Raw genomic sequence first — 22,901 nt, 5'->3', positions numbered from 1 at the left:
GCGGGACCTAGTGTTTACAGTTCACTATGTCTTTTGGTATGGGCTAGAGCAATCTTGTTACTTTCATTGATCTGTCTCAGCTTTATCCTTGGCTTTGACAAAATGAAAGTGACTGAGGTATGAGTGATGCTAGTAATGCCATTCCTTCTGCAGCCAGTCCCTTCTATGAATGGTGTGAAAATATTGCTCATAGGGTCGGTTGGTGCATGCATTTCAGTGGGCTTGGCAGACTGATATGTAATAGCAACTTCTGGCTCGGTGAGGAAAGCAACGGGAAACTACCTCACTCCTCATTTCCCTAGTACGCCTCTTCAGTGATGCCTAGGCCATCTATGACAGCTGATGGCGGAGCTGTTGAGGATCCAACCAGCCTTCGGGCTGAGGACTCAACATACATACATACATACATACATACATACATACATGTGTTTGCTAAAAGGTTAAAACATTATAAATTCAAAAACTAAGTATTCACTACAAAGGGATATGTTTGTAAATGTAATACGTTGTGGACATATTTACTCAAATCTATACCTATTGTTCCAGGAAAGATGAATTTGAGGTGTTTCTTCTGTGTGTTCCTGACCTCTCCGCTGGTGGGACAAACTACATGCGATGACGACTTCCCTGTCGTGACGATAACTCAGGGATCTTTAAAAGGAAAGAAGATCAGTTCCCCTGATAAGGAAGCTTACTACGGCTTTCAAGGCATCCCATATGCCAGGCCGCCACTGGGAGACCTTCGATTTAAGGTAAGGCCAGACATGGTCCACAGAAGAGGATTACTTGGCCATCAATCACTCATCAGTGATCTGCATTTAAGGGCGATCGCCCAGGTGTCAGATTCCCTACCAATGTTTTACCTCCCATTTACATTTATTTATAACTGTTTACCTAGCTCTTTCTTACATAATTTCTGGAGTACAGGTCTCCGTGTATTTTACAACTTGAAGCCGTCTTCCCTCTTAAAAATATTTCGGCACATTTCTATCCCTATGATTTCCCTCACAAGTCGAGAATAATAGTCGTTTATAGGCACGATGGCCCTCGCCTGGACAAAGAGGATTTGATGGTCTGTACTGTAGAAATGTTCTGCTATATAGCATTTTCCGTGGAAGATGAAAGAGTGACGTTCTTGCGTGAGCTGATGTGTTCTTTCACCCTGATGCTTATAAGCCCTTACCAATACATGTTATTATATATAAGTGGATTTAATCCAGAAGTTGGTTTGTCCAACTCTTGTCCCGTTTCTCTATGGGTTCAGGTATGAGGTGAGATGAATTTATCGTGGCGTCGTAGCGGGTAATTTTATGAACGGATGCCTTTCCTGACGTCAACCTCATCAGAGGAGTTAATGAGATGAAATGAATGACGTGATATATGATCGTAGGAAGGGAGAGGGTCAGACCCGTTGCCCTGTCGAATATCAACAAGGGGTCTGCTCAGGACTTAACGTCTCCATCCGACGGACGAATCACCATAAACAGCGCCATATGCCCTCACTCCATATGAGCATTGCGGAGATGTTTCGAATTTAATCCAGGCTTTTGGCACGCAGTCTAGTGATTAGAAATTGTATATCACTAACTCCCCTACCCTGCCAGCCAATATTCTGATTGTGAACATTTTTCTACCAACTGGACTCGAACCGGCTAACCACTGTGTCAGTCCGTTTAGACTTCAAAGCCTTAACGATCATGGTCACCAGGCGGGCTGCTTTAATCCAAAAGTAATCATATTTATTTAATACATTCTTACAGGTTCTTTGTCTGCATTGGAACACGTCAAGTCCCTCCGTCTGCTATCGTCTCAAGAATAGCGCAGTGTTCGTTATCACCTACCTAATTGTCATAGCTAGGGTTATCTATTGGAGTTAAACAACTCTTACGTAAATTATATCCATATTGTCTCGGGTTTCTCTAAAGGAAGTGAAGTGGAAGCATTTTGTTGTTTCACATTGTCAGGTGCTGACGCAGAACAAATATGATATGGTATCAAATGTTCTATACTGTTTGTCATGGCTCATGACTCACCTGTCGCGTGTACACATTGATGAAGGGACGGTCCTAAGAAACAGACCGTGATCGCCAAGTCACCACTGATTGTCAAATGGTCAAACATGGAATCCATAGATTGAAAGCTAATTATTGCGTTGGATGGAATATTCTGATCGTTTGTGACAATTGTATGTTTGAGTAGGTTGTGTGCAGTCGACCTGTTTAAAAATACACCATATATTGTAATTACTGGCGTGATATTTAGGAAGGGAGCAAACTTTTGTGCACTTAGAGAAAAAAAAACCCGATCTATCTCTGGTGAGAAATAGCGTGTACAGTCCATAGTAGCTTCTGGTATAGGATAGAACAAATGTGTTTCTTTGACAACAAGCCTCAACTTTGGCTTTAACAATATGAAAGTGAATGAAGTCTGATTGGCGCTAGTAATACCATTACTTATGTAGCCAGTCTCCGGGATGAATCCAGTGAAAGTATTAATCGTAGCTTATAGGGTCTGTTGGTGTTAACATTTCAGTGGACTTGGCATTTGGTATCTGATGGTGAAGCTTTTGGGGATCCAGCCAGCCTTCGGGCTGAAAACTCGGCATACATGCACGCGTGCATGTAAACATACATATCAGTGATGGATTGTCTGACTCGTTGGCTGCACGGCCAGCGTACTGGCCTTCGGTTCAGATGGTCCCGGGTTCGATTCCCGGCCGGGTCGGGGATTTGAACCTTAATTGGTTAATTCCAATGGCACGGCGGCTGGGTGTATTGTGTTGTCTTAATCATCATTTCATCCTCATCACGACGCGCAGGTCGCCTACGGTAATCAAATAGAAAGACCTGCACCTGGCGAGCCGAACCCGTCATGGGATATCCCGGCACTAAAAGCCATACGACATTTCATTTTTTTCAGTGATGGATTGTAAAGTTCATTGATGGTCAATCATGTTTTTAAAGTTACAACCTTTATATAGTATTATTCCCATTGATATTAACTTGCCCTGAGATAGTATGAACATAAAATCAGACTGATGGATATAAACCTAAAATAAATGGAAATCGGTGGATTACCTGTATAATGACTTTATAAAAAATAAATTTGGGGCTTGAATACTGTATGTAAACTTTACAAAACCTGTGCTCAAAAAAGTTCGGAAATGGAAGCGGCCTTCACAAAGCCTTGGTATAAAATATTAATCTTCCAATGGTAGACATAGGAGTTAGTTTCCTGGAAAACACTATTTTCCGCCACTATAAATCACACGTTAAAGCCTGTTACTATTAGAAATAGACCGTATCTAAATCACATTCGTAATAACACTGATTTTCTCTAGTAAACAGAAATATGCAATAAGGGAAAATAACCTTATAAATAGCCCTCTTCTAAGTGTTAACAAGGCATAGACGAACCCTGATTTTGTTTCGCTTGTTCCAAGCAGGTTTCGACAGAAGAAGATGTAGCGAGAAAGAAGGATAGTTCTAGCGACGAAAAGGGTAGTGTTTTGACGGAGATTGGAAATAAATTTGCGATAACTTTCTGTGTCATCTTTACATTTCTTTTAAACACGTTTTTCATACACTTTTAACTCTTGCATCCCGTCTGGGGCTATTTTTAAGGCTTTCTGCTGGTTCACTTGTCAGAATGACCCGTTTCTGTGTTGCCCATAACTCCCTTATGCTCTAGGCCAAAAATGTTAAACAACTAGGAATATCCTTCCTGATTTTATCCTTCCGAAAATAAGTGTCATTTTACTGACAAAGTATTCAGTGAACCATTGAACTTATAGAGAAGTCACGCCTAATACAGTATATACAATAACAGTAATAATCATAATAATAATCATCATCAGTGTCTAAATGCAATGCCTTGTCTATGCAACGATTCTTTCTCTCCTCAGCTCCTCCTTTCCTTTCGCAATAAGAATTGTAAAGAAGACACTGTGTCAAGTCTTGAAGGAACTCTTTCCTCGGTCGTCCTCGGTCTTTCTTCCCTGTGATTTTTCCTTCCATCAGATTGATGGGAAAGGTATTGTCTCGAAAGATGTGGCCAGCGAATTTAGTTCTTCTTCTTTGCATCGTTAACATCAGTTCTCTCTATCCTTGAATTTCTTGCAGAATGTTTTTGTTTGTTCTCATTTCAATCCATTTAATCCTTATCATTCGTCTCCATACCCACATCTCAAACGCTTCCAATCATTTCCAATCCTGATATCTGATTCTCCAAGATTCGCAGCAATAGTAAGCTCAATACAAAAGAAATCACAAATTTCTTCCTAATTCCAAAATCTGAATTTGAACTGATTATTTACTACTTATTACAAAATGCCTGTTTGGCAAGTGTTATTCGCATTTTGATCTCTTTGCTGCACCTGCTGTCATTGGTGATCTGGTTTCCTAGATAAGGAAAACTGGTGACTATTTCCACTATCTTAACAGTAAGCTTGATGTTGGTGTGAATTCGTTCAGGATGTTTAATCACAACTAATATCTTGGCCTTCCTGGGATTAATGTTTAAGCGTGAATCTGATAATGCTGATGACAATACATTCAGCATCTTAGAGAACTCTTTCTCGGAGTCTGCTACAATTGCTATGTCATCTGCAAATCGAATGCATTGGATATGGTGCCGATTTACGGTTACTACTTTCGTATTCGCCGTAAACTTATTTATGGCTTCTTCAATGAATACATTAAAAGGGTGTGGTGAGAGAGCAGCCCTGCCTTAGACCTTTCCTGATTCCTGCTGTCTGGATACTTCCTCCGATATATACCACCGTGGCCTGTCCTTCGTAGAGTAGCAGTATCAGCCTCCTGTCTTTCCAGTACAAACATGTAGCTTTAAGAATTTTAAACATTTTGTACCATCTCACGTTATCGAAAGCCTATTCAATATCTACAAGCACTAGTTAGGTGTTCCTATTCATCTCCAACCTCCTTTCTAATATTGTTCGGAGAGATAAGATTGCTTCACTTGTTCCCATCCCTGTCATAAGGCCGAAATAGCCCTGATCATTTTGTAAATTCAATTTGTTATTTATCCTGCTTTTTATTATTGATAGTAGTATTCTATTTGTATTAGAAATCAGAGTTATGGTTCTGTTATCGGAACATTCTACACTACATCCCTTCTTTGGTATCATAAACATTTTGCTTTTGATGAAGTATTCTGGAAATTCACCTTCATCATAGCATCTGAATATTGTGGCGAATAGAAATTCTTTCAATTTATCTCCTATATTCTTTAGCAGTTCTCCAGGTGTGTTATCTGGGCCGGTAGCTTTATTTTCATGTAATTGATATACTTCTGATTCCAACTCCTTCATTGTGATTGTAGGACCTTTATCATCTTCATCTACTTCACGTTCTGGTTCAATACACCTTAGATCATTCAGTAAATTTCCTCCTCCATACAGTTATTCAAGATATTCCTTCCACCGAGCACTAATGTCATTATTATCTATTAATATTTTTCCATTTTTATATCTTGCTACGGAGCTTTTCGGTTTTGTTTCCCGTTTAATATTTTAATGCTCCTAAACACTTTGTACGTCCTTCCTTCAACAATATATTTTCTGATATTCTCAGTTACCTCGACCATCCACGCTTTTTCGCTCTTCTACAGAGTGTTGTAATTTAATTTTTGATTTCTCTGTATTTTTCTTAATTTCTGCCGTGTTCCCTCTCATGTAATGGTTTCTCTTCACTATCAGATACAATATTTCTCTGGTAATCCACGGTTTTCTTGGTTCCAACCGTTTTGTTCCCAGTGTTTCATGAGGTATACTTAGCAAACCTTCTTTTAGAGTATCCCATTCCAATTCTTCATTTCCTTTGGTTAATTCCTTTATTTTTGTACATAGTTTCTTAACATGGCTAAATCTAAAGGTTTCGCTTTTCGATGATCGATTCTTTTCAGTTGGATACTGCATTTGATCATGACTAGACAATGCTCACGGACAATCTCTGCCCCAAGACAGCTGTGACTTGTTTTGACTTGATTACGATATCTTCTCTTGACAAGGATATACTGTAGTCATTTTGACAACGGACAGCGTCACCTGGGTTTTCCAGGTGTATCTTCTGCATAATGGAACGTCATATAACATGTTTGTCGCAACCGCATTGCCCTGATCGCAGAAGTCTAGTAACACCCACCCTCGTTTTTTTCGTGACATCTAGATCAAACTTCCAAATTCCTTCTCAGTGTGGTTGCATTCCAACAATAGCATTGAAATCTCCCATGATTATTACATTATTTGATTCCTTTCTCAGATTCCATATTTCATCATTGTTCTCATACATAATTTCTATTTCTTCATCCGAGACGTTTGATGTAGGGAAGTACACTTGAAAACTAACCAGATTCCCGGAATTTGTTTTGATTGTTGTAACTAGAATTCTCTCATTAGCTTGATAGGTGTTCATCTCATTTCTTGCCCAGTTACGTCTAATTAGCGGTCCTACTTTATTACTGCCTCAACTTGTACTACCACCATAGATCATTTCAAAGTCATCACCGTAGAAATCACCATTTCCTGTCCATCTTATTTCACATAGACAATTTTAGCTTCTTCAATTTTTCCTGGTTCCAGCAGCGTTCTCACAATCCACGTTGCAATTTTCATTGAATCGGTATTGCGAGGATTTCGCTTAATGACGACCTACGAATCTTCGTTCTTCTCCTGCAGGATCATGATCAGAAAAAGATACGTCATCAAGACATCAAGGATTGTTTCTCGTGGTTTACTCCATTAGGTTCTTCCACTCTCCCAGCCATTGAGAATGAGATTCCTCTTCCGCTTTTAATCCTGAAAAGAGGCCGTTTCAAGATGCTACCAGCCGGGCCAAGTGGACCAAGTTTTTTTTAAAAAAGGTGTTACTCATCTATCACTCACTCTTTGTACTGACTTGTGACAGGCAGAGCCTGGCTTCCCAAAACAATGGGTCTAGGTTGGTGGGGTTAATAATAATAATAATAATAATAATAATAATAATAATAATAATAATAATCTATATCCCCATTATTACAGTTATTCCGTTCTTTTTTTTGTCCTACTTATAGCAGATCTATGGCCCAACCTTAGCTATCTGGCCTTAATCTGACCTGGATGTATTCAATGATCTTTCAGTATTGTTGTGTCAAAGTCAAAGTCACCTCCGTACAGGCCATGAAGGTCCTTGGAGGAGTGGAATGTAAAGGCTTCCACCATTATTAACCTCGGCACGTGATGGAGTAGAGTGGTTAGCTTTAGGCCCGGCCACCTTTGTCCCCAGATATTAACCTGGTACTCATTTTTGATGTAGGCTGAGTGAACCTCAGGGCCATATTCACCTCCGGAAGTGGAAATCTCGTTTCTTAAATTTTACGATTTCTGATGGGGATTCGAACCCACGTCCTTCCGGGCAGTTTTGTTGTGTACATATCTCTAATTACTAATAATAACTTGCTGAGATTACTAGGCTTAGTTCATTCTTTGTTTATCATTCTGATGATTCTATTATCATTCTCTTCCTGACATAACACATGTTCTTCATTTTGTTGTTTAATTGTTAAACTGCATGCTGATGATTTGAATTTCCAAGAAATGGAATGTTCACTCCTCAGCTGCTGGAGTTCCGTAGATATAGGCTGAGAAAATTCATTCATTCATTCATTCATTCATAATTTCTCACTGCCCTTTCATTCACTCAATCACCAGCTAGCTGATTACTCATTCGTGTGCTCACATATTTGTTTCCACCTTGCCAGTTTGTTATTCCCTCATTACCACACATACTCACAGACACATGCACCAGTTCTTTTAAATCTTCTTTTTAATTACAACTGAAATGTTGTAAGAGAGAATGCTTATTTCCCACACTCTCAAGTTATACTTAATAATGCTTTATGGTAATTATGGTCACAGCAGAGTACACACATAGGCTCTGTTGATAACTCTGGCCTTGTGTCACTGTTGACCAAGTATGTCCTTTAAAACTTATTCTACGTTAAAGTGAAAACTGTGTTCCTTTCCCGAGTGCCCCATTAAGAAATCTACGCCATCCCGAGGCCTCATAGCACGCACTTCAGGAATCACTGTTGTAAGAAATAACAGATCAAACTTTACTGTATAATGCTGCAGGTCACGTAAGTCTTCTTGTGTTGAGAGAGGACTTCGTGCAGAAGGGCCAGCCTGTATTACTGTCAAACAATGAGACCTGAGCCACTACGTTTACGATTCCTAAAATGACTTCACCTGGCTGAGTTTAAGACCCTTCATATACCCTCAAACTTGTTTTAAATTCGTTCTGCAGTCAGAAACTGAAATCCGAACAGCAACTTGCAATGTTAATACAGTAACTTGACTATGGGTAAATTTTAAAATTAAAACAAGTATTTAGTAATTTAAGTGTAGTGATTACTATATTTCGTCTTCAAAATTGTACATGAATTCTTTGTTCAACGACTGATTTCATAAATGTCGTTTTCCAAGGCACCGCTTCCTCACGAGCCTTGGAATGGAACTCTAGAGGCAGGAAAGGAAGGTAATATCTGTATGCAGTTCATCTCTTCCCAGAACAGCACAGTGGGTTCTGAGGACTGCCTCTTCATCAATGTCTACACACCACAGGTGAGTCATGACAACCAGGATAAAACACTGGATACCAATGGTGCCAGGTGAATTGCTACAAAATTGTGGTTGGGTCAAATTCAGGTTTGCAAATTGCCACAAGGTCACACGTGCATGGCCACTAACATGTAGCCTAAATCTATGACAAAATTTCCCCTCGCTCTTAAATTATAAAAGTTGTATATCTCATAAGCAGCCAGGCAGGCGCTACATGCAGTCCTGTCAGCATAATAGTTAACATTGTGTTATACTCTTTTAACGTAGACTTACGATCCTTGACAACAACAAAACTTTAAGACACTTTTAGTGTTTGGTATAGGACACGTTTATCGCCGAGAGTATTAAACTTACGATTAGGTTTAAATTTTCAGTTGAGGAGGTACCTGTTGCATTAAAGTTAAAATCTGGAACGTAAATTTCATGAGCTAGTATGAGCTAGGCGGGTTCTGAGCCACCTCGTTAGAATTTTTTGTGCTGAGTCAGTACCCGAGGTCATTGACCCATGACGTCATGACCACGTGACCGCGACGTCACATTGTTTGTAAACAAGACCACGTGGTTTGACAGGTGTCATCTTGACAGACCCTAACCTCACTTTTTAAACACGTGAGCGTTGCCAACCTCACTGCTGCCATCCTGACAGGTCCTAACCTTACTTTTTTGAACAAGTGAACGTGGGTAACGTCACTGCTGCCATCTTCACAGCTCCTAACCTCGTTCATTTGTTTTGACGCGGATTTTGAATAAGTGGACGATCCTAACCTCGCTGCTGTCATCTTGACAGGACCTAACAATGTGCTTTTGACAGGTGCAAGACACAGAATTTAAAAAGTGAATGAGGTTAACCTCACAGACGGGACTTAACGGCCAGCTGAGGCGCGCAAGAGTGCAAGGCTAACCTCAGAGAACGATTTTGCTTTGTTAAATTCGGGGGAGAGGGTAGAAAGGGTAATGCGCGCGCATTGAAAGGCAATTGTTGAGTACTCTGGTAAAAGGAAATATAAACTCATCTCGAAACTTTTCGATTGTTGATCCATGCACATCGACTGGCTCATTCCACATTCCACCTCATTCCACGAGCTTTTGACAGGTGAGTTATTTGAAAAAGAGAACAAGGCTAACCTTAGAGACGAAGTGTCTACCTTCACTCTACGTGCTCACACCATGAACCCTTGTTTAACAGAGTTCTAAACAAGATACGTGGTCTTGTTTTAACAGTTGTAAGACGCGGAATTTCCATACTGATATATTTACGTTATTGTTATGTCATTAAACTGGTGAGCGTGGTGTATAGATGTCCTCTTGTCCTTTTTCACTTTCTGTTAAGACGTGTGCATTGATTTTATGCTATTTTATACGATTATTATTAATATTTTTATTTTCACTACTGCAGATAAAAATAAAATGGCTTTATGCACTACCACTATTATTGTTAATTGAGGATGGATGTATTATTGTACTTCCTCTTAAGACAATAATCACTACTACCACTACCATTAATGTTAATAGAGGATTAGCGCACACAAGTTATAAGCCAAGAAATACGATTATTATTTTTAATATTATTATTTTTACTACTGGAGGTAAAATTTCACTACTTACGACAGGCAGACGATACTATGCACTACCGTTATTAATGTTAATCGAGGATGGATGTACAGTTGCACTTTCTCTTAAACAATAATCACTACTACCATTGATGTTGATAGAGGATTAGCGCTCACAAGCTATAAACCAAGAAATACGATTATTTTTTAATATTATTTTCACACTGCAGATCCTCTTAAAACAGTAATCACTACCACTACTATTAATGTTAATAGTGGATTAGCGCACACAACCTATAAGGCAAGAAATACGATTATTATTTTTAAATATTATTATTTTCACTACTTCTGAACACGCATCACAATATTTACTTTAAAACGTAATTGAATGTTATATTGTAAGAATAAAGAAACGAAGAATGAACATCAGGCAGAGGATAGTATTCTTAAAACAATGATCACTACTACTATGTTAATAAGGGGATGGTTGTACAGTTGTACTTCCTCTTAAAGCAATAATTATTACTATTAATGATAATAGAAGATGGACTTAGAGTTGTACTCCGTCCGTGGTTTTACATTTTCATTCTACGCCAATAGAAGTTACGAATGAAGTATCCCCAGCACACGCAATGGCTTTCCGCGGTTTCACATTTTCATACTACGCCAATAGAAGGCGTGATGGTGCTGTTACGAATGAACTATCTCGAATCGAACATAGTTATTAAAAATGATTGAATAAAACAGAAATAATTTTTCCGTTTTACTTACTACTTACGACAAGCAGGGGATACGATAAAAAGCCTCTAACCTAGCTATAAATCGAATAAACAGAGAATGAACGACAGGAATGAGGATACAGATCAATTCACATTGTTATGTGGTTCTAGAGCTCAGGCGGCACCCGTTTAGGCGCCTCTTACATCAGTTTCATAAATAATTAGAACACTAATTTTTTTTTTGTAACATTTCGAGCTTATAGAGTTGAACACTAGAGACTTTTATATGTCTACTGTAATATTCACATAACATAGAGATTAGCCAAAAACCTTATCTTCTGCCATGCGATAATAGCACACGCTTATATTGTTATTATTTGTTCGGCTCAATGGCTAAATGGGTTAACACGCTGACCTTTAGACACAGAAGTCCCGGGTTTGATTCCCGACAGTGACTAGAATTTTAACAAAGGCACACAGAAGGTTCACAGAACACATTTTAATCGTAGATTATACTGAAGAAAATATACATGCACTTACCTTTGAAGAAAGCAACAATCACTACCACTATTAATAGAGGATAGATGTACACACGCGCACACAAGCTCGAACGTGAACACACATCACAGTACTTACTTTAAAACGTAATTGAATGTCATATTGTAAGAATAAAGAAACGGAGAATGAACATCGGGCAGAGGATACCATTCTTAAAACAATAATCACTACTACTATTAACGTAATGGATGTACAGTTGTACTTCGTCTTAAAACAATAATCACTACTATTAATGATAATAGAAGATGGATGTATAGTTGTACTTCCGTCCATGGTTTCACATCTTCACTCTACGCAAATAGAAGTTACGAATGAACTATCTCCAGCACACGCAATGGATTTCTGCGGTTTCATATTTTCATACCACACAAGTAGAATGTGTGATCGAGCTGTTACGAATGAATTATACCCCTCTTCTATACTTCGTTCACATTTTAAATATTTTCTATATAGTAGCATAATATATACTTACATGTATGAAAATAATAAGAGGATTTATTTATTTTAAATTATGAATGTAATATCTGCAATGTGTTGTTAAGAAATGTTCGTCTCTCTTAGTCACAGCACAGCACACACTGCTTGCTGCTGCAGGAAGTAAGAGTACAAGTTCTCATTGCTCAGCACTTCCCTGTGCACTGCCTTGCTGCTTCGTGGAGTACGGCGAAACTACATTTACAATATTACAGTATGAAAGAAAATTAAAATTAAAATCAATATATCTTCTGTCTTGGAAACTGTGTGTGTTTTGTTTGTTCCATCACTCTCCTTTTTTTATATTGAGACGGCACATTACACTACTATTCATGACAAAACACAGTATAGTAATTACACAACACTGACAGTGAAGGACATCCGACCGTAAAACCTACATATGACATACAGTTCGCACCGTAGCTGAGTAGACGCCGTTCTACGCCTCATACTACGTTACAAATTTCATTGCAGACCTGGGAATCGAACCTGATCCATGCTAGCTCTAGTATTTTTCCTGTTACTCATAATAAGATACAGTCTTGGTAATTGCCTGATGTAAAAGGTAGGAGCTGATAACATAAGGCTTGAAAAGTACATCCCTACAGTATTTTGTCTGATGTGAAAAGAGGAAACCACGTAAAACTATCTTTTAGGGCTATCGACACAGGGTTCAAGTCACGTCTAGGAGTGCCTAATTCAATAGTTCGCATTGATATAATGCCTCTTATAGCTCAGGCGCCGGCCTCCTATCGCTGAATACCGAGGATAAAAAATCCCGCCCTCTCTATGTAAGACATTAGTTTTTTACGGCTAGATGGCCTTCTCAACGTTATCTTAGAAGAACATAACCTTACAGGGTAGGTAGGTACCCTTCTCGACGTTATCTTTTATGCGAGAACTTAAGGAGACGGCCTAGGGAGTAATGCTTAAGATAGCGGTCGTGTGCAACTTCCTAGTGCTAGGGCCCCCCGAAGCAAGATAAGACTTCATACATACGTTTTTAAACTTGAAGTTCGATCCCCGGGCTGCAGCCCTAACGTTACGCTGACCTCGCGTTAACCTCTTAAAACTTGGAGTTAAACTTGGAACGATAAAGTGGCTATAAGGCTCCATACGTATGCTTTTAAACATGAAGTTCGATACTCAGGCTGCAGGCCTAACGTTACGCTCACCACGCGTTAACCTCTCAAGACTTAGAATTGGACGTTGAACAAGATAACGGCTATAAGACTTCATACGTATGCTTCTAGACATGAAGTTCGATACCCGGGCTGCAGGCCTAATGTTACGCTGACTATACGTTAACATAAGTTCACCTCCAAGACTTTAGAGTTGAACTTAGAACAAGATAGCCCGTTTTTTCGAACACACTATCTCTATCGGATGCAAGCTTACAGCCGCACGCCCCTAACCGCACGAAATACAACTAGAGAGAATGTCCAGTAACTCTCTCCCTGGGTGGTTCTCACCTGCTATGCCGAGCAGAGGGTATGTAGGAGGATAAGAAACGTAAAAAACATTAATGAACTCTGTTATAGATTAGCCTACAGTAAATCTGGTTTTTGGAACCTACTATCTCTCATTGTAAGAATTTAATCTGTAGTTGAGTAGACACCGTTCTTGTTCTGTCAAATTATGTTAAGAACCGTGAATTAAACACGCGCCTCCGGTGTGTGAGCATTATAAAGGAAAAATCACTAATATTGTTCATCAAGTATATTTTGACCGTAAAATTGAACAAGATAACGTGGAGGATGGAAGGGAAGATATCCGTAAAACTGGACCAGACGATGAGGAGGAGGAGGAGGAGGGCATCTATCCGTAAAACTAGGCTGGACGATGAGGAGGGAATTTATATGTAAAACTAGGCCAGACGATGAGGAGGAGGAGGGGGAGGGAAGGGAATCTAACAGTAAAACTAGGTCAGTTAAGGAGGAGAAGGGAAGGTGCATATATCTGTAAAACAGAGCCTAATAAGGAAGAGGAAGGGGTATCTGACGAAAATACTAGATAAGGAGATGGGAGAGGGATCTACCTGTAAAACTGGGCTAGGCGATGAGGAAGAGGAGAATGGCATATATCCGTATAACTAAAGAGCATATAACCGTAAAACTGGGATGGTTGAGGAGGAGGAGGGAAGGGGACAAAACTATACCCAAGCTAACCACCGGCGACCCTCTAAACCGAAGATCACAACGCTGTTTACTTTTACCCTTATAGATATTTTAGTTCTATAAGGAAAGGAAAGTGCTATTATATTCACATAACAATCAGTTCTACTTATAACAGATAGACAGTTGTTATTGCCAGTTGCAGTGTAAAACTATACATCATATCTACCTAAATGTGCACATTGATAGTAAAACTTCTATTCTCTTTATGTGTGATCTTTGTAGTGCATTATCAAGATTGACAATCTTTAACGACGTAATGCTGTAAAGCATAACTTCGGAATATTTTCATGCAAACAGTGTACTGCTACATTTAACAGGCGTGATAATGTCACACGGCATGTGAATTCTAAATACATTTGTTTAAGTTATCTACCAGTAGAACGCTTAGAGACTTTGACTAAAAGTCGAAAGTGCAATATAAAAAAGCGTGATCCAAACGATACAAAATCGTCTCAGCTTACTACAAGTTCTGTTACTAACCTCACGCCCCCTGATAAAGAGAAGCGAGAAGAGGAGATGCATAAGGAAGAAGAAGAACTCGGCGTTTATTTTCCATCGGAGCTCTTTCATTCTACTTTATTTCCTACGCTGACTACATGTTCTGTAGCTGTGCAAACATCTCAAGAAGAGAAGCAAGATGTAAGATACTGTAAAGACATTAAATTATTCGTTGAACGATTACAACTCCTAAGAGCTTATCAGGATGTTGGATACACAGTGTATGAACGTTTTTTTTTTTTTTTTTTTTGCTAGTTGCTTTACGTCGCACCGACACAGATAGGTCTTATGGCGACGATGGGTCAGGAAAGGGCTAGGAATGGGAAGGAAGCGACCGTGGCCTTAATTAAGGTACAGCCCCAGCATTTGCCTGGTGTGAAAATGGGAAACCACGGAAAACCATTTTCAGGGCTGCCGAACAGTGGGATTCGAACCTACTATCTCCCGAATACTGGATACTGGCCGCAATTAAGCGACTGCAGCTATCGAGCTCGGTAGGTGTATGAACGAGAGATTCAAGAAAGAGAAGATGAATTACGTCGTAAGGGTATTATTGTGTAATAGCTCTTTAAAGTGAAGACGCACATCAGTTACAACAACGAACTCATTGCACCTACCGGTGTAGACGGTAACTTCACACGTAGAAATAGGCTGAAAAAACCAGTAGTAGTTTGTTTAATTTGGTAAATAAATATTTTATTAAATTTAAATTGTTTTACTTATAGCATTCCCTTTATCTCTTTACACCTATCGTAAAGGCTAGAGTTTAGTAGAGAGTAACCTTGATAACGAACATGACTAAACAAGCATAACCATACCGATGTGATCGCTGCGGAGGAGGAGGAGAGATTGTGCCGACATCCAAGACGTCACGCTGTCGGATATAGAAACTGTGAGGATGAAGAGGAGGAGGAGGAACGTTCCTAAGACCCGTCGGAGGAGGAGGAGGAGGAGGAGGAGGAGGAGCAGGAACATGGCTATGTCCCATCAAGATAATACCAGAACGGTTAGGAATCGTTGAAAATTCCGCGCCTGCACGCGGCTAAGTCTCGTCAACATGACAGCAGTGAGGTTAGAGGTCGTTCCGTTTGTCAAAAGCACGTGGCTAATTCCCGAGAAGATAAGAGCTGTAAGGTTAGCGATCGTTTCAAATTCCGCGCCAAATAAGTGCACGTAGTTAGGACCTGTCAAGATGTCGTTTGTCAGGTTAGCCACGTTTGCTTGTTCAAATTCCGAGTACAGGTAGCCAAAATTAGGACCTGTCAAGATGGCAGCAGTGAGGTAAGCCACGTTCAAGTGCGTGTGGTTAGAACCTGTCAAGATGACGCCTGTCATGTTAGCCACGTGCTTTATTCCAATTGCGCGCCCACGTGGTTAAGACAGCGGCAGTGAGGTTAGGATATATCAAGAAGGCAGCGGTGAGGTTAGCCATGTTCACTTGTTCTAAATCCGCACCAAACAAGTGCACGTGGTTAGGACCTGTCCAGATGGCAGCTGTCATCTTGGCAGCTGTCACTTATTCAAATTCCGTGGCCCACGTGGTTAAGATGGTAGCAGTGAGGTGAGGACCTCTCAAGATGGCAGCAGTGAGGTAAGCCACGTTCACTTGTTCAAAATCCGCACCAAACAAGTGCACTTGGTTAGGACCTGTCAAGATGGCAGCTGTCATCTTGACAGCTGTCACTTATTAAAATTGCCACGGCCCACGTCGTTAAGATGGTAGCAATGAGGTTAGCCACATTTACTTGTTCACAAAAAGTAAGGTTAGGGTCTGTCAAGATGGCAGCGGTGAGATTAGCCGTGCCCACGGGCTTAATTAAAGTGAGGTTAGGGTCTGTCAAGATGACAGCTGTCAAAAGTACGTGGCCATGTTTTTTAAACAATAGCACGTGGCCGTGACGTCATGCCCACGTGGCCGTGACGTCATGGGATCAATGACCTCGGTTGCTGACTCAGCACAAAAAATACTGACGAGGTGGATCAGAACTCGCCTAGCCAATACCACTAACACTTCAAAATCGGGCCAAATTTGTGCTGAATATGCGACGTCACACGCACACTCTGTTATAAGATGGCGCTGTGTTGATTCACGCGCTCAGTTGGTGGTTAGCTGTGGTTTTGAATATACCGTGGTCATTTGTATAGAACAACAACACATAACGGACAAATATTTAAAACCACTGATCACTAAAATTTGTTTAATACCTTCGCTGCACATTAGGTGTGCCTCCATCACGAAGCAGAGAAACGCAGGCAAACAACACTGCCTATTTTAAATTTAATTTTTGACTTTGGGCTGCAAGGAGCCATTCAGCCAGCAAACCACAATCATATACAATGACATAATAATTGACATAAAATCTGAATAAACACTGAAATACGCACACAAAGAAACGTGTCACCCACTGACCAAATTAAAGTGTTCTGTCAAACATAGTCCTTGCCACGGTAGGAAAACATTAAATAAAAAGTAAAACTTTCACATAAAATTGATTTACAAATGTGAATTAAAACACAAACGTATAATATTACTTACAGTAACAGACTTAGCAATACTGAGCAAAATTTATTTTAGAAGTGTAAATGATACTCTCTTAGGAAAGAAGCAAAGGCGTTGTAAATCTGAAGGTTGCTTGAGGAAAGTAAACACTGAATGTTAATTGGGAACCGCAATCCCAAAACATCCAAACTGTTTTAAAAAATCGCCGTTCTTCTCGATAAAGGTCACATGCAAAGATTTAAGTCTTGAATTGACTGATTATCGCATGAACTGTATGGGAAGTCAATAACTCCAATGTGATATACATGTCTTCTAAAGCTCCAGTGAATGAGTCGCATACGTATAATAGATGTTATATATCTTCCGTCGGCGTTCCATTTAGAGAACCAGGGTTTTGTTAGCAGGTCTGGTTGCTGTGAAGCATACACTATCCTGTATCTTTTTAATTTTTTTTTTCCCAAAGTTGAGACCATTCTTCTCGAGGACGATGATGAAGCAGCTGAAAGAAGTGGAAGAGCAACAATATCAAAAGATACACCAGAACACTACCTTAGGCAGGTATCCTTCTAACAGAAAAACGACACCACAGCACATGCAAGAAGGTAACTTTGTGGCAATTCAAAATGAATCCGAAAGTACTTCCGTCGCATTTCAAGTACATCGAATCCAAAAACATCCTCTTTGAATTTTGTGGCAATTCACTGGGTTCGGGCACCAATGAAAATTACCTCATGTAGTTGAGAGTTCTGTTATCCGGTTTCAGCTCCCGGGTTCAGAACCACTAATTCCAGTCATGATCTGGATACATCCAGGTAGTTTCGTGAGGGGCTCAGGTAATATAGAAGAACTTGGACCTGAGTACCTTCTGAGTGCTGGAGTGGTATATGTAAGCCTCAATTACCGCTTAGGGGTCTTAGGTGAGTATATTGATTGTTACAAGTGCTTCTAGCTAATTTATTCTTAACTAGTTACCGTACATATCTGTGACAAGTCAGTCACGAAGATAGTTGAGGTAAATGGAGATTAGCAATATGATTACTGGCTATAAACACTCCATTTCTAAGCCCGGATCAAATAGCACGAATTCTGTGATGGACCAGTGTGTCGGTAACAGAATATGTATGATCTACAGTAATGGCAAGATAAAAAATAAAAGTTTACTCCCCATCTTCTCTCCGCCAGGAATCAGAGAGGAGCTGTTACACTCGGTGAGGAAACTCTCCTACATCAAGCGTCATGTAGACTTCCACTCACGGCCCACTTCGGAAAAGACAATACTGTGCGTTCAAGTACACGTAACAATTTTACTACGATGAGGAAAAGTAGCAGGGAAGAAAGATCAGAACTTTCTAGTCATCCTCTCTTTCTTAAAAAATGATTATTTAGTAATAGAACTTGAACGACGGTAGACACAAGAAATAAATGTAAAAAGTGTAAAAAATCGTAAATTCTTTCTTTCTTTCCTTCCTTCTTTCTTTCTTTCTTTCTTTCTTTCTTTCTTTCTTTCTTTATTTATTTATTTATTTATTTATTTATTTATTTATTTATTAATCCATTTACCCTCCAGGATTGGTTTTCCCCCGGACTCAGCGAGGGATCCCACCTCAACCGCCTCAGGAGCAGTGTACTGGAGTGTGAGACTTATGGTCCGGGAAATACAACCCTGGAGGAGGACGGAGGAGGACCAGTACTTATCCCTGGTGGCCTCACCTGCTGTGCTGAACAAGGGCCTTGTTGGGGGATGGGAAGAGTGGAAGGGATGAGGGAACGAAGAAGGAAGGAAGCGGCCGTGGCCTTAAGTTAGGTACCATTCCGGCATATTGCTGAAGGAGAAATGGGAAATCATGGAAAACCACTTCGAGAATAGCTGTGGTGAGAATCGAAACCCACTCTACTCAATTGACCTCCCGAGGCTGAGTGGACCCCGTTCCACGCCTCGTACCACTTTTCAAATATCGTGGCAGAGCAAGGGATCGAACTCGGGCCTCCGGGGGTGGCAGCTAATCACACTAACCACTACAACGCAGAGGTGGGCAAAACCGTAAATATTTCCCTTATTATTCGTCGTAGTATCAATGTTTACCGATTATAGGATCTTTTCGTTTTACAATACGTTGCATGTAGAATGTATGGATAGAACCAGTATCAAAGGATATATTTGACAATTATGGTTTAGATCTTCCTATAAACTACTATTCAACCCTTTGTGAACATGTATTGGTGCGGAAAGCCTGTTTGTTCATAAATAAATACTAATACTATTCAACCCAGCGTGAATGAAGTTATTTATAGCCTAAATTATATGGATTTCTACCCAGACCTTAATCACCGATTTTAATTAAAAATTGTATTCAGCCGATTTCTCGCAGTGCGCATACAGACATGCAGACAGATATGATGGAAATTTAAATATTGCATTTACCTCTTATTTGGGACATGTCCGACACACAAAAACCCATTTTTAAAGATTCTGGGACCGATGACCTTAGATGTTAGGCCCCTTTAAGCAACAAGCATCATCATTAAAGATTCTGATTGAAGTACAAACAAAACTCTCATTCTATTTATAAATATTAAAATTCTATTTATAAATATTAAAACATGATTGTGTTGCTTAATTTGGGCTAGTAAAGGAACTTCTGCGCGACAAAAACCCCACAATATCGGCGTCTCCAAAAACCATAAAAGTAGTTAGTAGGACGTAAATCCAACATTATTATGAATAATTCATAAATCAAATTAATAAATGCACTGACACTACCAGCCATGAGGGGTCTTTGGTCAACTGAGTATAGGAGGGTTCGATTCCCACCTCAGCCATCTTCGAAGTGGTTTCCCGTGGTTTCCATTTCTCCTCCAGGAAAATGCCAGGATGGTACCTAACTTAAGGCCACGGCCGCTTCCTTCCCTCTTCTTTGTCTATCCCTTCCAATCTTCCCATCCCTCCACAAGGCCCCTGTTCAGCATAGCAGGTGAGGCCGCCTGGGCGAGGTACTGGTCATTCTCCCCAGTTGTATCCCCCGACCAAGAGTCTGAAGCTCCAGGACACTGCCCTTGAGGCGGTAGAGGTGGGATCCCTCGCTGAGTCCGAGGGAAAAGCCGAACGTGGAGGATAAACAGATGATGATGATGATGATGATGATGATTGTTAAGTATCTATATGAAGTTGTAGGGGGTCCGCTGTCTGTAATTTCGTTTGTTTTGCCAATTTTTCAGATATTTATCCGTTTTAGGTCAACTCAAGACCGAATCGGTGGTTTTTACGTTTCGTGTCTGTTTGTTTGTTTGTTTGTTTGTTTGTTTGTTTGTTTGTTTGTTTGTTTGTTTGTTTGTTTGTTTGTTTGTTTGTTTGTTTGTTTGTTTGTTTGTTTGTTTGTTTGTTTGATTGTTTGTTTGTCTGTTCCACCATCACGGGATAACGGCTGGATAGATTTCAACCAAACTTCATATTTGGAGTATACTCACCCCGAGGAAGGTTTCTATATGAATATCATTTTAAAATATTTGATTAGATGGGGGCTTTATAGGAAAACCAGAACGGTTTTTCTCCATTTTCTCGTATACTATTGATTTCCTGTAAACTCTGTGGACCGTATGTGAAACGTCTCTTTATTATAAACAACTTTCGTTATGTTCATAATTTACCTTACTGTTCAAATGTCGGAGAAATTTTCTTTCTGCGGGTATCAGGGTCTGCGTGTGTGACCGACAGACCGACAACGAACCTACAGGTTACCATGGCAACGTCTCTGCTTGCCAGCAGGGAAGTAACGTATTGCCATTTTCCTCATCATACCTTTAAATTCATGGTTGTTCCTTGGGTAGAAGGCAAGAGAGGGCGTCAATCGGCCATTCTGCGGGATATTGGCGGAATATCGTTGGAGTTTATAACCGTCCTCGAATAGCTTATGTAATAACACCATTAGTCATCTTATCTGTTGACCTAAGAATGCCTGCGCCTAAATTTCTCCTCTGTTACCTCTTTCTTATATCCATAACTAACACCAGCCTAATTTATTGAGGGGCATTTGATTTTCCAACACATTCACTTGGTATTTAAATATTTGTCGTCATTCGGCTGTCCTCAGTTTTAATCCATTTTCTATTAATTTCAAATTTATTTACTGAATTATTTTCTTCCTTAATTACACCGTATGTACGCGAGTGCTAATCCTGAAAGCTTGACACTCTTTCCTTTGAGGTAATATTATAAGCTATGCAAATGTATAACTTTTGGCCCCGGAAAATATCGAAATATGGCTGCAATTTTAACGACGGTGCACACCTTCGTTTCGGGGTAATTGGTGGCTAATCAGTAAGTATTATCACAAATCAGAAAGCACAATCGCCTTTCATTACAACTTTGGTCCTATGACTTTGTCGTATTTCTATTCTTTATACGTTAAATAGAGCTGTATTTCTCGATTTTAAGTTAATTTTGTACTTTCACACGTATATGTTAACATTAATTTGGCACACTTATAGAAAAGATACAATCATGACATTCGGCACGCACATTTGGCATGAGCAGTGGCCATGTTACAGCCAAATTTTATGATTCTAGTTGTCACAAGAGTATCACAAATATAAATTAGTATGCGAAAACTGTACAAAATTTCACACCATTCAATGATTCTAACTCAGTCTAACCCATAAATATAGGAGATACGAGAAGATGTCATGGGACCAAATATGTAGAACACTGAAAGAGGCGTCTGATGCCGAAGTCCGTTTGTAGATATGTCGCAGAGTTTCAAAGCGGTAACTTTCGAAATAAAGGTCTGCACTTCTAGAGTGTGTCTGTACATTAACTCTTTTGGCGACATTTCTGTACAGTTATCCGTTTCAGGTGTAATAATGACCATCTGCATATTTTTAGCTTTGGTATCTGTTTGTCTGTTTGTCTATAACTTGGTAACTACTGGATATATTTCCACCAAACTTCATATTTAGAATCCACCTGTCCTTGGGTAGGTTTTAGGGCAAATATTGTTTCTAAATCCATGAACTGGCTGGAGGGTTTATAGGAAACCGAAACCGTGATTTTGCACTCCCACAAAATATACACAACCAAACTTAATAGAAATCTACCTGCCTTAATGGAAATTAATTTCTAAACCTTTCTTCTCATGTGCATCATTTCGATAAGAGGATTTATAAGGGAGATATCATTAACAGACCGTTTTTTGGTACAAGTCCCACCGGACTTAACTTAACGGGCGCGTGTTGAGCGTATTTCTTACAACTTGAAAACCATTGAAGACACTTGAACCAAACATTATATTTAGCATCCACCTTTCCAAAGGTACATTTTAAAGATCAATAACATTTCCTGTTCCCGGAATGGACTGGCGGTTTATAGGGAACCGAAATGGTGAATTTACTCTTCCACAATATATACAGTACATGACCAACCTGACTGGAAATCGACCAAATTTGTTGGAAATCCATTTCTAAAACTTGTTTTTTCATGTGCATTTTTTCGGCAGGAAGATTAATAAGGGAGATATCATGAATGGTCGGTTTTGCAGGTTAAGTCCAGCAGACATATACCAAAAGGTGTTGTACGTGGAGCAGATTCCTTATTTATCTATATAAGTAAAATCCTAACGACTGTGTGCCTGTACATTGACTATTTTGGCGAAATGTTCGCACAGCTACGCGCTTAAGGGGTAATAACAACAACCATCTGCACAATTTTTTTGGTTTAGTTTCCTGAAAGTCCTAATGTTAACCCTCCTCCCCCAAAATCCACATTGCGGCATAATCTGCCAGACGAACAAGGAAACTGAAATTTGGCAAAATTATACG

At 39.7% G+C, this 22,901-nt stretch overlaps 1 protein-coding gene across 1 annotated transcript in view; it reads left to right on the top strand.

Annotated features, from left to right (window-relative positions):
• LOC136877726 (juvenile hormone esterase) overlaps window positions 1-22,901 on the top strand; it is a 101,101-nt gene that overhangs the window by 17,919 nt on the left and 60,281 nt on the right. Inside the window, exons 2-4 of the mRNA XM_067151936.2 lie at window positions 547-752; window positions 8,480-8,617; window positions 17,854-18,007. Coding sequence (XP_067008037.2) covers window positions 552-752; window positions 8,480-8,617; window positions 17,854-18,007 — 493 coding nt within the window. The 5' untranslated portion in view covers window positions 547-551. The remainder of the gene's footprint in view (window positions 1-546; window positions 753-8,479; window positions 8,618-17,853; window positions 18,008-22,901) is intronic.

The sequence above is a fragment of the Anabrus simplex genome, chromosome 7, assembly GCF_040414725.1.
Source record: "Anabrus simplex isolate iqAnaSimp1 chromosome 7, ASM4041472v1, whole genome shotgun sequence".
NCBI classification, from domain to species: Eukaryota; Metazoa; Arthropoda; class Insecta; order Orthoptera; family Tettigoniidae; genus Anabrus; species Anabrus simplex.
This window is presented reverse-complemented; position numbering and strand designations above follow the sequence as displayed.